This window comes from Indicator indicator, chromosome 3, assembly GCF_027791375.1.
Source record: "Indicator indicator isolate 239-I01 chromosome 3, UM_Iind_1.1, whole genome shotgun sequence".
In the NCBI taxonomy this organism is placed as follows: domain Eukaryota; kingdom Metazoa; phylum Chordata; class Aves; order Piciformes; family Indicatoridae; genus Indicator; species Indicator indicator.
In genome coordinates, this window is record NC_072012.1 from 29870430 (window position 1) to 29882105 (window position 11676).

The 11676-nt window shown below is 39.7% G+C and overlaps 1 protein-coding gene across 1 annotated transcript; it reads left to right on the forward strand.

The window, feature by feature from the left end:
• The first annotated feature begins 1604 nt into the window (after positions 1-1604).
• Positions 1605-11455, forward strand: ZNF800 (zinc finger protein 800). The gene is made up of 4 exons (XM_054399871.1): positions 1605-1668; positions 3838-3933; positions 7817-7960; positions 9696-11455. Exons 1-4 carry the CDS (start codon positions 1608-1610, stop codon positions 11453-11455), a joined length of 2061 nt encoding a protein of 686 aa, XP_054255846.1. The 5' UTR covers positions 1605-1607.
• Positions 11456-11676: the final 221 nt, after the last annotated feature.

Below are 11676 nucleotides of genomic sequence, written 5' to 3' on the forward strand. Positions count from 1 at the left end.
CACTCAGCTTTTTTTTTTTTTTTCAATTGTACTGATGACACTATCCTTGCTTTTCTTTTCAGGTTTTCCTTAAAACAACAGACGCATTTCCTTAAGTGGAAGAGGACTTAATCACGTCCTACTCTTTGGCAAAAACTGAACACTACCTTTTCCCCAACACAAGCCGCTCAGAAAAACTAAGCTCCAGGACTCAGCAGCCACCTTGTGGAAATCCATCTGGACACACCGGCGGCCCGGCTGCTCACTAGCAGAGCACCGACGTGCTCTTGCCGCTATTTGGAATACACATCACAAAACCGTCTCGTAGAAGGGGAGTTTTTCCTCCAGGTACTGAAAACATCGATCCGTCCTTTTCCACAGTGAATTTACTGCAACTGCTGTTTTTAAGAATGCACCTGTAATAAAGCAGACCAGGCTGAGACTGGGCACAAAGGCCACCTAAGGTGATGGTGGCCGCTCCAACTGGTGTCCGAGCACGGGTGGCCTTGGCGCAGCTCCACACATCGCCGTCCTGCGCGCAGGTTAGCGGCGAGCCTTCCTCCCCACAGGGACAAGGACGGCGCCCGTTCGCGTAGAGGGCTGGGAGGTTACCCCCACAGCAGGTCACCCATGTGACTCCCTCGGCGCTGCTGTCCTGCCCGTCCCGCATCCTCTGCCGGGGGTGTACCGCCCCGCAACACCCGCGCCGCGTGCCGCCGCCTGGCACCTGTACGGCCGGGCCAGCGGAGCAGAGGGACCAGCGCCTGCGCACTGCGCAGCCCCTCGCTGCCAGTCCCGTAGTCACTTCCTGCCCCTGTGCCCATCCGGCTCCGGGGTCAGCGGCCGCCGCTCTGGCGGGACAGGGGAGGGTAAAGTTTTATTTGGGGAGGGGGAAGCCGGCCGTCCTCTCCCAGGTAGGGCCTCGCCCACGACGGCACGGCCGCCGCGCCCTCCCCCTCGCGGCGGTGGCGTTTGGCGCTCGCTGTCACCTGTCGGCCGCTCGCCCCTCCCCGCCCGGCCGCGCGCGTGGCGGGGCGGCGGGCGCGCCTGGCTCCGGCTCCTCTGGCAGCGCTGTTGGGGGCGCCGGGCGGACTATTGCTGTTTGCTATCGGTGACGCAACTTTCTTCCCACTCCCGCGGGAGCAGAGGGACACCGGCCTGGGGTCTTGGGAGGTGGGAACAAGGCACAGCTAAAGGCGGCGGGAGATGAGGGGGTGCGGGGCCAGGCGGCTGAGTTCGACTCGACTCAGGGAGGGGGATGGCGGCCGTGGGGCTTGCGGCGGCCGAGGTTTCCCATCCGCCAGCCGAAGGGCGGGTGGCAGCGGGACAAGCGCGCCGGGCCGGGCCGCGGTGGGCGGTGGGGCCCGGGCAGGCGGGAGCGGAGCGGCCGGGCTCGCAGCAGCGGCCGTTGCAGAGGGCGTTGTGAGACCTGTTGTAAACAATGGAAACTTATGCGTGAAGGGTGCCGCTGCGTCCTGGCCCACGCCGGCGCTGCCGTTGTAGGAAGTGGGTGTGAGACGTTAGCGCTGTCCGGAGCTGCCCGTTTTTCGGGAGTAACAGTTAATGTACGTATTTTGACAGAAACGAGCTGCTGGATGTAGAAGGAAAGTAGGCCTTGCGCACGGAAAATGCCTCTAAGGGACAAGTGTTGTCAGACTGACCACCATCATCATGGATGCTGTGAACCAGGTACAGCTATGTGTGATGTTTTGGCTGTGCTACTTACCTCATTCATTAAAAGCTTGCGGGAAGTACTGTGATGTTGCAAATGTGCATCGTTAGTGACCGTTTTGGATATAAAAAGTTTATGAATTTTGCTTGGAAATCTTTTTTTTTTTTATACCCTTGAACTGTCGTTTAAAAATTGTTTCAGGAAGATAATTTCTCAGTTCCTGCAGAATGTGCAATAATCGCTAGCCGCCACATGGGCATTGTATGTAGTGGACTAGGGGAAGGCAAGAAATTGTGCAAAAACAGATGGCCTTTTTGTTTCCAAAAAGTCTAATATTCTGATTTGGGTTTTGTTTTGTTTTTACTATAAAATTATGTTTTTAGCAATCTCTTGCATTTGTGTTTTGCTTCGCATCTTTTCTCAGAGGAAAAAAAAATCCTAATCCTGAAATGGCTGTTTGCATTCCACTGCAGTGTGACTTGGAAGATGTCTTCAGTGGAATGAGTATTTTGAAGGTTCAGCCCACATGCTAGAGCTTTTCTGTAATTGTTTTGCCCAGTGTTCTGTTTGGTAGCCTAAAAGGAATTTTGGTTCCTTTCTTATTGCTTTGTAGAATTTGTTATTTGGATACTTTCACTTGTGTTTTGAAAAGAAAAGCATCACTTTGGGAGACTAAGAGTTGAAAGTTTAAGCATGGAAACTTTGATAATGCTCCCTTAATTAAATGCAATTTGAGAGTTGATATTGTTCAGCTAGTAAAAATGTTTCTTTGTGTTTAAGATAAAATGTGTTGAATTGTTCTAGTGCTTTAAAACAGGTAAAATGCTTTTCTTGCCTTACAAGTGATGTGATACATCTGCTTCACGTATATCGCTCCTCTTGATGTCAGTGGGTGTTGCACGTGCATGTTAGAGGCAGCATACAAGCCAAAATATAGTATTTTTAATTATAGGGAATAGGCTAGTAGAATACAATATGTCATTGTGTTTGAGATTCCCAAACGATTAGCTGATTTGTAATGGCTGTTATGTGGTCGTATATATAATAGTATATTGTGCGGCCAGCATAGTTGGGTGAAGTGTTCACTTTATCATTCTTTTCTTAGACTGCTTTTCTTTCTGATGTTCTTTTCAGCTTGAATTTATTTATAACCTTAACATCTTCTAGAAGACCTTTCATGTTGACATATATTAAATCTATTTGCTCTTAATATGTCTAGTTACGTTGTAGACCTCTACCACTCTTAGTAAAAAATAAATTTCTTTGGCGTGCTCGATGCTTCATTAAAAAATGGAAACCTTACAATGGGGTTTAAAAGTCAAACCAAATGAATGAGGTAGGAGCAGAGTTTTGAAGTACAAAGCTAGTTGTTTTGTCAGTAAGAAATCAAATATATGACTTAGCTAATGATTTTACAAACATGCTTGAGTAAGTGCTCTTATTCATTTAAATTTGGTTTTCCCTCTGAGCAAAGCTTACATGCATACAGCAGTGCAATGCTGTTAATTTTCACATGCATAAATACCGAATATTGGAGTAACCTGTAGTCATCCTGATCAATAAATGTTTTTGTTTCAGTAGATTTTGCAAAGATGTGATGTGGAATGAAACTTGAGAAATAAGTTATTACTTCAGCAGTTTGTTTGAACTCGAATCTGCTTTACTGATCAAAAATACTATATTTTTGATACATATTCTGTAGTTATGCCTGTACTTTCCTGTCAGCATTGCTGCTTCTAAATTCAGTGTTTAGGTGTATACTGACAACACTGAAATAACATAGTATTCTGTGAAGTACAGTATTTGTTAATGTTTTTTGTACATCTCTTTTGGTTTGAATGATGGGAGTCAAGTAGATTGTTCTGGGGAATTGCTTTAATGGATGGAAATTTCAAGTAAGGCTTTTTCTATTTAATTTTTTTGTGTTTGACACCCATAGCTTTAAATACACATTTTCTTTAACTCGTCAAAATGACTGCAGACTGTCAGAAGGTATCATGGCTGGAAAATTCAGTATTGTCTGTTTTTTAATGCAGTATAAATGAACGCTTTTGAGTAAGGAAGCTTGTACTGTAGTCCTGACCTTTCTTTTTAGCTAGCTTATTATGTGCACAGAAAAATCCATAAACTTAATAAAAATCACCTGAGTGTTCTCTGATGGCTTATTATCCTTTTGTATATTTCAGTGCATCTGCTGGAACCTGGTGATCCTCCGCTATTACAGCAGCCTCTGCACACTTCAAAATCTGGTATTCAACAAATCATTGAGTGTTTTCGATCAGGTATGAAACTGCAACTTAAGAATGTCATTACCTTGCTCTAAGGTTTATATGTATTTAGTATGTTAAAATAACCAACCCCTGTCTTTCTACAATTTTGCAAACTATTTCTAAGTTTTTGGATTTAGACACTGTTCCCTTTTCATATAGATTAGTGAATGTACACCTTCTGCTGTATAATTAGACATTAGAATAGACTGCCCAGGGAGACGGTGGAGTCACTGTCCCTGGAGGTGTTTAAAAACCCTGTAGATGTGGTACTTTAGGATATGGTTTAATGGTCATAGTGGTGTTAGGTTGGTGGATGGACTCAATGATCTTACAGATCTTTTCCAACCAAACCTGTTTCTCGATTTTTTTTGGGACTTCAAATACATAGCAATGAACCTGAGAATAACAACTGAGTGTTTGGTTAATCGTGCCAGAGATGATTGAAACCTTTAATGTTTTCTAGCTGTTTCTATGTTTCTGATACCGTGAATCAAGCATTTTATTTTTTCACAACCTTTGGTGTGAAACTGAAGTAATCTCTTTAACAATACTATCTATATGTTTTTAGATTTTTCATGGACAGCTGTTAGAGATACCAAATGTTTCAAGTGTAGGTCATTGCTGCTGTGTAATGGAACACCTATTTGGGCTGAGTCTTGTAAAAGTGTGCAGTATTTAAATCCTCCACTAGCATTTTAACAACTTAATACAAGAAGAAAAGCTAGGTGTGAGAGTTGTCATTAGTAAACTTTTTTAATTTGTTTGAGGTTGCCTAAGGCCTCAGATATGCGTGGCAGGCTGCTTCCACTTGAAGCAGATTAATAGGATCTCTACTGGTAATAGCATGAGCTCATTGCAAGAATGCTGTCTCTGGGCTGCTTCCAGACTGGCCTCACTGGCAGATGTTAATAGCTTACCTTGACACCTGCAGTCATCTGCAGCAGGAAAGTTAGGAAATGGCAAAAAGACTTTAACCAAGATTTTACTGGTTAATTTTGAGCAAGCAATATTTCATTATGGAAAAACCTATTTTGATTCTTTTGGTAAAGAAATAAAGATTAAATCTGGAGTAGTGTCTGTTACTGTTATGTGGTTCTAGCATCCAAAGCATTAAGAGTAACAGATGAATTTGAATCTGTTTTTTTTTTTCCCCCGAACAATGCAATTGCTTGCAAAAGGTCTACATTTTGTAATTTCTGCCAGAGAATTGTTTGCAGTAACTTATGTTCTGTACCAGTTTCTTGTGACTGTGATATTATTCTAGTTCCAACATACACAAATATTAACAGAATTTGACAGATTATTACCAGCTTTGGTTAGATGTAACTGCAAAATAGAGAAGGCTTCAGTAAGCTTGAGGCAGCATATGCTGGTAGAAGACTTACGGCTTGTTGCCAGTCTGCAGTTGATAAAGAATAAGGAGATTATAGTAATTTTATCAGTGTATTGTGTCCTGTAGTGGGTTGAAAAATTCCCCCCAACATTATTTTACTTTTTACACCCAATAGTGATTTATTTACATTTTCTATGTTTCTGTTCAAGATCTGTGGAAAAATTTTAAAGGCATAGACTAAAACTACCACATGTCCACAAAACCAGTGGATGTTTTAGATTTATTTGCCTTTTCCAGAAATCTTTAAAGGTCTACAGTTTCATTCAAAAGGACAAACCAGTGAAGTGCTTCATAGTTGTATAAGGTGGTTTGAAGCCAGAGTGACTACCGTGTCATCTGGCCTGACCTCTAGTATGTCATAAATCCTTTAATCTTACTCAGTAATTCTTAAGTCAAATAATGTGGATTAGACAAAAACATTTCAGTCCTGAATGGAAAAAGACTGACATATCAGTGTAACAGTAGAGAGAATGAGGGACTTGTGTTTTCATTGATTGAGAAATAGTGGAAAGAGGTTTGTGGCTAGGACATTCATCCAACAGCATGGTTAAATTTTGGTTAATTGTGTGTTATCACCAAATTGGAGGCCTTTTGTTTGAATTACAGTTTGGTAACTTACTAAAATTTTACCTACAAGGAGCACCTTCAGTTTTGTTCATCTGGGGTTTTCTTGGTGGTTTTCTTTTTATGCAGAAATTATTGGTGAGATATAAGTGTAAACAACTTGCTTTTGGGGAAATTTTCTACAATTTTAAAATTTGGGGTTTAGACTGAATCTAAATATTTGTCCAGTAGTCTGTAAAATACAAACTGTCTGTAAAGTTACGAGTCAGATGAAAGTGAGAGTAGTAACACTTGAAGAAAGTGCAGTGAGAGGAGAAGATAAGAGGTTAAGGCTGTGGCCCAGGAATGGCATAGGAGCGGACAGAAGCTGGATGGTAGCTTCAGATAATTCAGTTCAGGTTTCATTTTTAGGCAACTGTTGAAGAAGAAAATGGCACTGTGCTTTGCTAAAACTCAAGTTTTAACAAAAATAAAAAGTTGTCTTGGTATGACCAATTTGTATTGAAGAACTATTGGAGGTTATGAAATTGTTAATATTTGAAAAAGTTTCACTTAAGTAATTGTTCTGAGTTTGATCTTTAAAAGGAATTCTTGAAGAGTCTGTGATGACAGAAAACGTGAACTTGTATTGAAGAATGTTGTAATGCTGTTTTGTGGTTGTCTGGTATTAGTTATTCTTGTCCAAGTTTCCTTATGTTTTTGCTTGTTGGACTAATTTTGATCCATTTTGATCAATTTTGATGTATTCCATTATAAGAAAAAAATGAAGATAGAGAAATTAGCTGAATTCAATTAACTGGTGTTTCTTTCTAATTTGGAGTGTGGTACATGTTTATCATTTAATAATTTATTGATATTTGTAGGAATTATAATTGTCATGAGATGAGACATGAAAGAGTGGGTTTGAAGTGTAATTTAAACTCTGAATTCTTTAGTTCATTAAGCAAGACAGGAGCTGAAATGCACCAACAAGGCTGGATTCGGGGTGGTGTTTGAATGTACCTTGTGTAGTAATTGGGCAAATGTGCCCAACACATTGCCTGTGTTTTTTGAACGTATTTGCCTTCTCAGCAGGCTGAAAACAGGTCTTCAGTTTTACTTTCTTGCCTAAGCATCATCATCTCTGTTTGGGTCAGGTCCTTAGATGTAGTAATGTTTCCTGACCTGTTAGTTTTTCTCTTTGTTTTACTGTATGGTTTAGTTTTCTGACTACCCAAGTGCTGTTTTAATACAAAATAGCTGTATATATCTAGCTTTCTTAGTGCTGTTGGATACAAGCATAAATCAGAAATACTGCAGACTTGTCTAGGTGCTTATTCTTTCCTGTTGGGCAATTGTGTTGCCACTAGACACTGTAGTATAGAATTGTGGAAAGGCTTAGGTTGGAAGGAACCTTAGATATAATCTACTTCAACCTCTCTGCCATGGGCAGGGATGCCTCTCAACTAGACTCGGTTGCTTAAGGCCTCATCCAGTGTGGCCTTAAACACCCCCAGGAGCCTCCCTGGACAGCCTATTCCAGAGTTCCACCAACAGCGTATTGAAGAATTTTTTCCTAAGATCCAGTCTGAACCTACTCTCTCTCAGCTTAAAACCATTCCCTCTTGTCCTATTGCTAGACACCCTTATGAAAAGTCCCTCTCCAGCCTTCCTGTAGGATGGACTCCTTCTTAATATTTGCTGCTTGTTTTTTGTGATAAACTGTAATGAGTGTAGTGCTTGAGGGTTTTTTGTGTAATTTTTTTTCAAAGGTGTCATGTTTTCTTAGTGAAACTTGGAGTATGTATCATAAACTTACAGTGCAATGAAGTAGCATTAACAGAAGATAAAATGTTTTTATAATCATCATGTTTTAAAACGATTCCACTTTGATAGGATGATGTGAATTAAAACATGAACAGAAAACCTTCCTTAAGTGTAACGTTTCTTTTATTACAGGAACTAAACAACTCAAGCATATCTTGTTAAAAGATGTGGACACCATTTTTGAATGTAAATTGTGCCGGAGTCTCTTCAGAGGATTACCAAATTTAATTACTCATAAAAAGTTTTATTGTCCTCCAAGTCTCCAGATGGATGATAGTAAGTCTTACTGATTGAAATGTTTAATAGAGTTTTCTGAGTTGAGTAACTTACTTTTCTGTACCATTAATACAAACACAGCAGAAACAAAATGGGAAAAAAAAGAAGTGGAATTAAATTTCAGTAGTAACTTGTGTAGATAACTTCTGTGGTAGTAGAGAAGTTAGAGCGCTGACTTAATGTACATTAACCAAGACCCATGTCAATGTCATAACTTGATAGCTAGTTTACATAGCCAACCTTTTAATAAGAATGTCACTGTCAACACTTTTTATTTCTTCTTTTTTCCCCTTTTCTTTGTGTCTTTCCCTGTTTTCTGTGAAAGATGCCAAAAAATGGGAAATGAGGCTTATAGAAAAATGTGGGTCTGACAAGGCATTTCACTTTTAGGTCAGCATAGCTCTGATGGACTTCAGCTTCACACTACGGTGTCATGGAGAAATATCCATAGTTTTCTCCCGTACTTGGGAAGTGTTTAGTGTCATAGATGCAATCCTTCAGTTTCACTCATTAAGAAACACAGATGAAAAGTTCACCCTTTTCTTTGAGGACCTGTGCTTCAATAATGCTAGCCTTTTTCCCCACAGCCTCACCTGACATTATGTTTCATTAAGCTACTTTGTGTGATTGTGCCTGGTGGGAAAAAAAAAAAAAAGTGTTTTTCTGGGAAAGGAAGCTTATTTAAATCTCATTCCAGTGATAACTTTCTGTTGATCTGAGTAAAGCTGAATAATTTGGAAATGTCCCAGCATTCAAAAAAAATTTGTAAAGCTTTCTGATAACCTTGTTCTCTTGACTAGAAAGAACAGAGGTGTAATGAGGATTTTTCTTTCCTCATTAATGCCATCCTGCTTCGGTATTAAAAAAAAATAGAAAGGGATTTACATAGGCAATAGCTTTCTCTCATTGTCAACTAGTTCTGCAATGAGCAGGTGAAAAGACTACTAGTCACCTTCCTTAAACCAGTGTGCTTGGCTAATTGGAGAGTCGCAGAGCTTCTCTGTGAAAAGAGATGAGTTGTGTTTTGAAAACAAGGTCAGAAGTGCATCTGACTTACTTGCAGGAGCTTCTGACTTCCCATCCAGCTCCTAACATTCTGGCCTTTTTCCCTTGAATGATACCGGATTTTTCTGTCTTTAACATTTCTATCTTACTGTATCACTGATGCTATTAACGGCTTTGGTGTTATTAAATGCTTTCCCTGCCCCAGAAATTAGGTTCTCCCTTACCTGCTTGTATCTTCATGCAGTGCTCAGGTTACACAGACTTTTCATTCTTTCTTAAGGACTGTTCAGAATTCACAGATGAAGGCTTTTTTCCAGAATTGGGTTCCTTTATTGAGAATGCCCATTTCCAGCAGTAGGAGAATCAGTTTCTAATGATACTTCAGACTTAGTTGCACACTTGCAAAACAAGATCGGGTGTATGATGTTATTTTTGCAAATAAAACCAGTTTAATCCTGGCCAAAGTAATTTTGACTTTAGGTGACTTTCACATTAGCAGGCTAGAAGGGTGTACTTCCAATGTAATCTCTTAATAAAAAAGGTAACTTATGCTGATATGATAACAATGATTACTCAAAGTCTCTTAAGTGTAAATGGTCAGAAAAATAGTACAAATACAGTATTTGTGCAAATTTGGTGACTGAACTGACACAGTGGTTAAAAGATACTTTGAAACTAAGTAATTTTAAAGTATCAGATCATTTAAACATACCTTTGCCTCTTTTCACAGACCTCCCAGATACAAATGATAAACAGAGTCAAGCCATAAATGACCTCCTGGAAGCAATCTATCCAAGGGTAGATAAACAAGAATACATAATTAAATTGCAGCCTATAGAAACAAATCAGAATGCTGTATTTCAATATGTATCAAGGACTGATATCCCAGATGAGAGCACAGAAAGTACTAAAACCCCTGACCAAGCTCCAGTACAGGAACCCAGCACTGAACAACACAAGACTGTTTCAGCTCCAGCCCCAGTCCCAGCTGGGGAGACTGTAGAATTACCTCCTGCTGATCCTGCTACAAACAAGGTGATACCTACTCCTGAAGAACAGGCTCCAGCAGTAAATCCTGAGTTGGACTCTTTGGATAATTCTGATTTTGGCCACCAGTTGATATGCTGCCTTTGTAGAAAAGAATTTCATTCTAGACGCAGTGTACGCCGTCACATTCGAAAAGTGCATAAAAAAAAGATGGAAGAGCTAAAAAAGTATATAGAAACTAAAAAGAAACCAAACCAGTGCTCCACAAAAGGACGAAATAAGAATGTTCTTGTAACGTTAGGTAGAAGTTGTCCTGTATGTTATAAATCATTTGCTACAAAAGCCAACGTAAGGAGGCATTTTGATGAAGTTCATAGAGGATTAAGAAGGGATTCCATTACTCCTGATATAGCTACAAAGCCTGGGCAACCTTTGTTCTTGGATACAGTTTCGGCTAAAAAATCTTTTAAGACCAGAAAACAAAAGTCGTCTTCAAAGGCTGAATACAATTTAACTGCATGCAAATGCCTTCTGTGCAAGAGAAAATATAGTTCTCAAATAATGCTGAAAAGGCACATGCAAATTGTTCACAAGATAACTCTTTCTGGAAAGAACTCTAAAAGAGAGAAAGGACCCAACAATACTGCCAATGGCACAGAAATAAAAGTAAAAGTTGAACCAGCAGATTCTGTGGAACCTTCACCCCCTTCCATTGCCCTTTCTCCGCAGAATGAACTGAAGGGAACAAATCATTCAAACGAGAAAAAGAACACACCATCAGCACAGAAAAATAAAGTTAAACAGGACCTTGAAAACCCTAAATCAACCTCTAAATCAACCACTAAATCAGCCTCTAAATCAGCTACTAAATCAACTTCTAAATCAAACAGTGCATCTGCTGCAGGTGGCCAGCAAAAAAACAGGAAGCCAAAACTTTCAGCTGGCTTTGACTTCAAGCAGCTTTACTGTAAACTCTGTAAACGCCAATTTACTTCTAAGCAGAACTTGACAAAGCACATTGAATTACACACAGATGGAAATAACATTTATGTTAAATACTATAGGTGTCCACTCTGCTCTTATGAAACGCGTCGCAAGCGTGATGTGATAAGGCATATAACTGTAGTTCATAAAAAGTCACCACGCTACCTTGGGAAAATAACTGCAAGTTTGGAAATAAGAGCAATAAAAAAGCCAATTGATCTTGTTCTAAATAAGGTGACAAAAAGAGGCCCTCAGAGGGATGAAACAAAACAGATTGCTTCAAAACAGGATGCCATCTCTAATTCTCCCAATAAAAAGTATGAAGGAGCTGATGTTGGCATTGAAGTAAAAGTAACAAAAAACTTCTCTCTGCACCGATGCAATAAATGTGGGAAAGCCTTTGCCAGAAAAGCTTTTCTAGAACATCATAAGAAAACACACAAAGCAAATGTTTCTCATTCACCTGAAGAAAATAAAACCAAAGGCAGAAGTACAAGATCTAAAGCTGTTGTCTGGTGAGGAAAAGAAAAAAATGTTTTGTCAGGTCTTTTTATTTGTTTGTTTGTTTTAAACAAACACATCCACTGCCTTTTTTTTTTTCCTTGTTAATTTAGTGCTGAAAATGTATTTTATTCATAGATTTTATGGTTTAAAGGCTTAAATGCTAAGATAGGTATCAAATTTGTTCCTTAAATTTTATTTTTGGTGTTTCAGAAAAGAGTTTATTTCTAAATTTGTCA

Coding starts and splice junctions, on each gene's coding strand:
- ZNF800 (XM_054399871.1), top strand. CDS start 1,608: ATGCCTCTAAGGGACAAGTGTTGTCAGACTGACCACCATCATCATGGA. Junction 3,934..7,816: donor CATTGAGTGTTTTCGATCAG/GTATGAAACTGC, acceptor CTTTTATTACAG/GAACTAAACAACTCAAGCAT. Junction 7,961..9,695: donor AAGTCTCCAGATGGATGATA/GTAAGTCTTACT, acceptor CTCTTTTCACAG/ACCTCCCAGATACAAATGAT.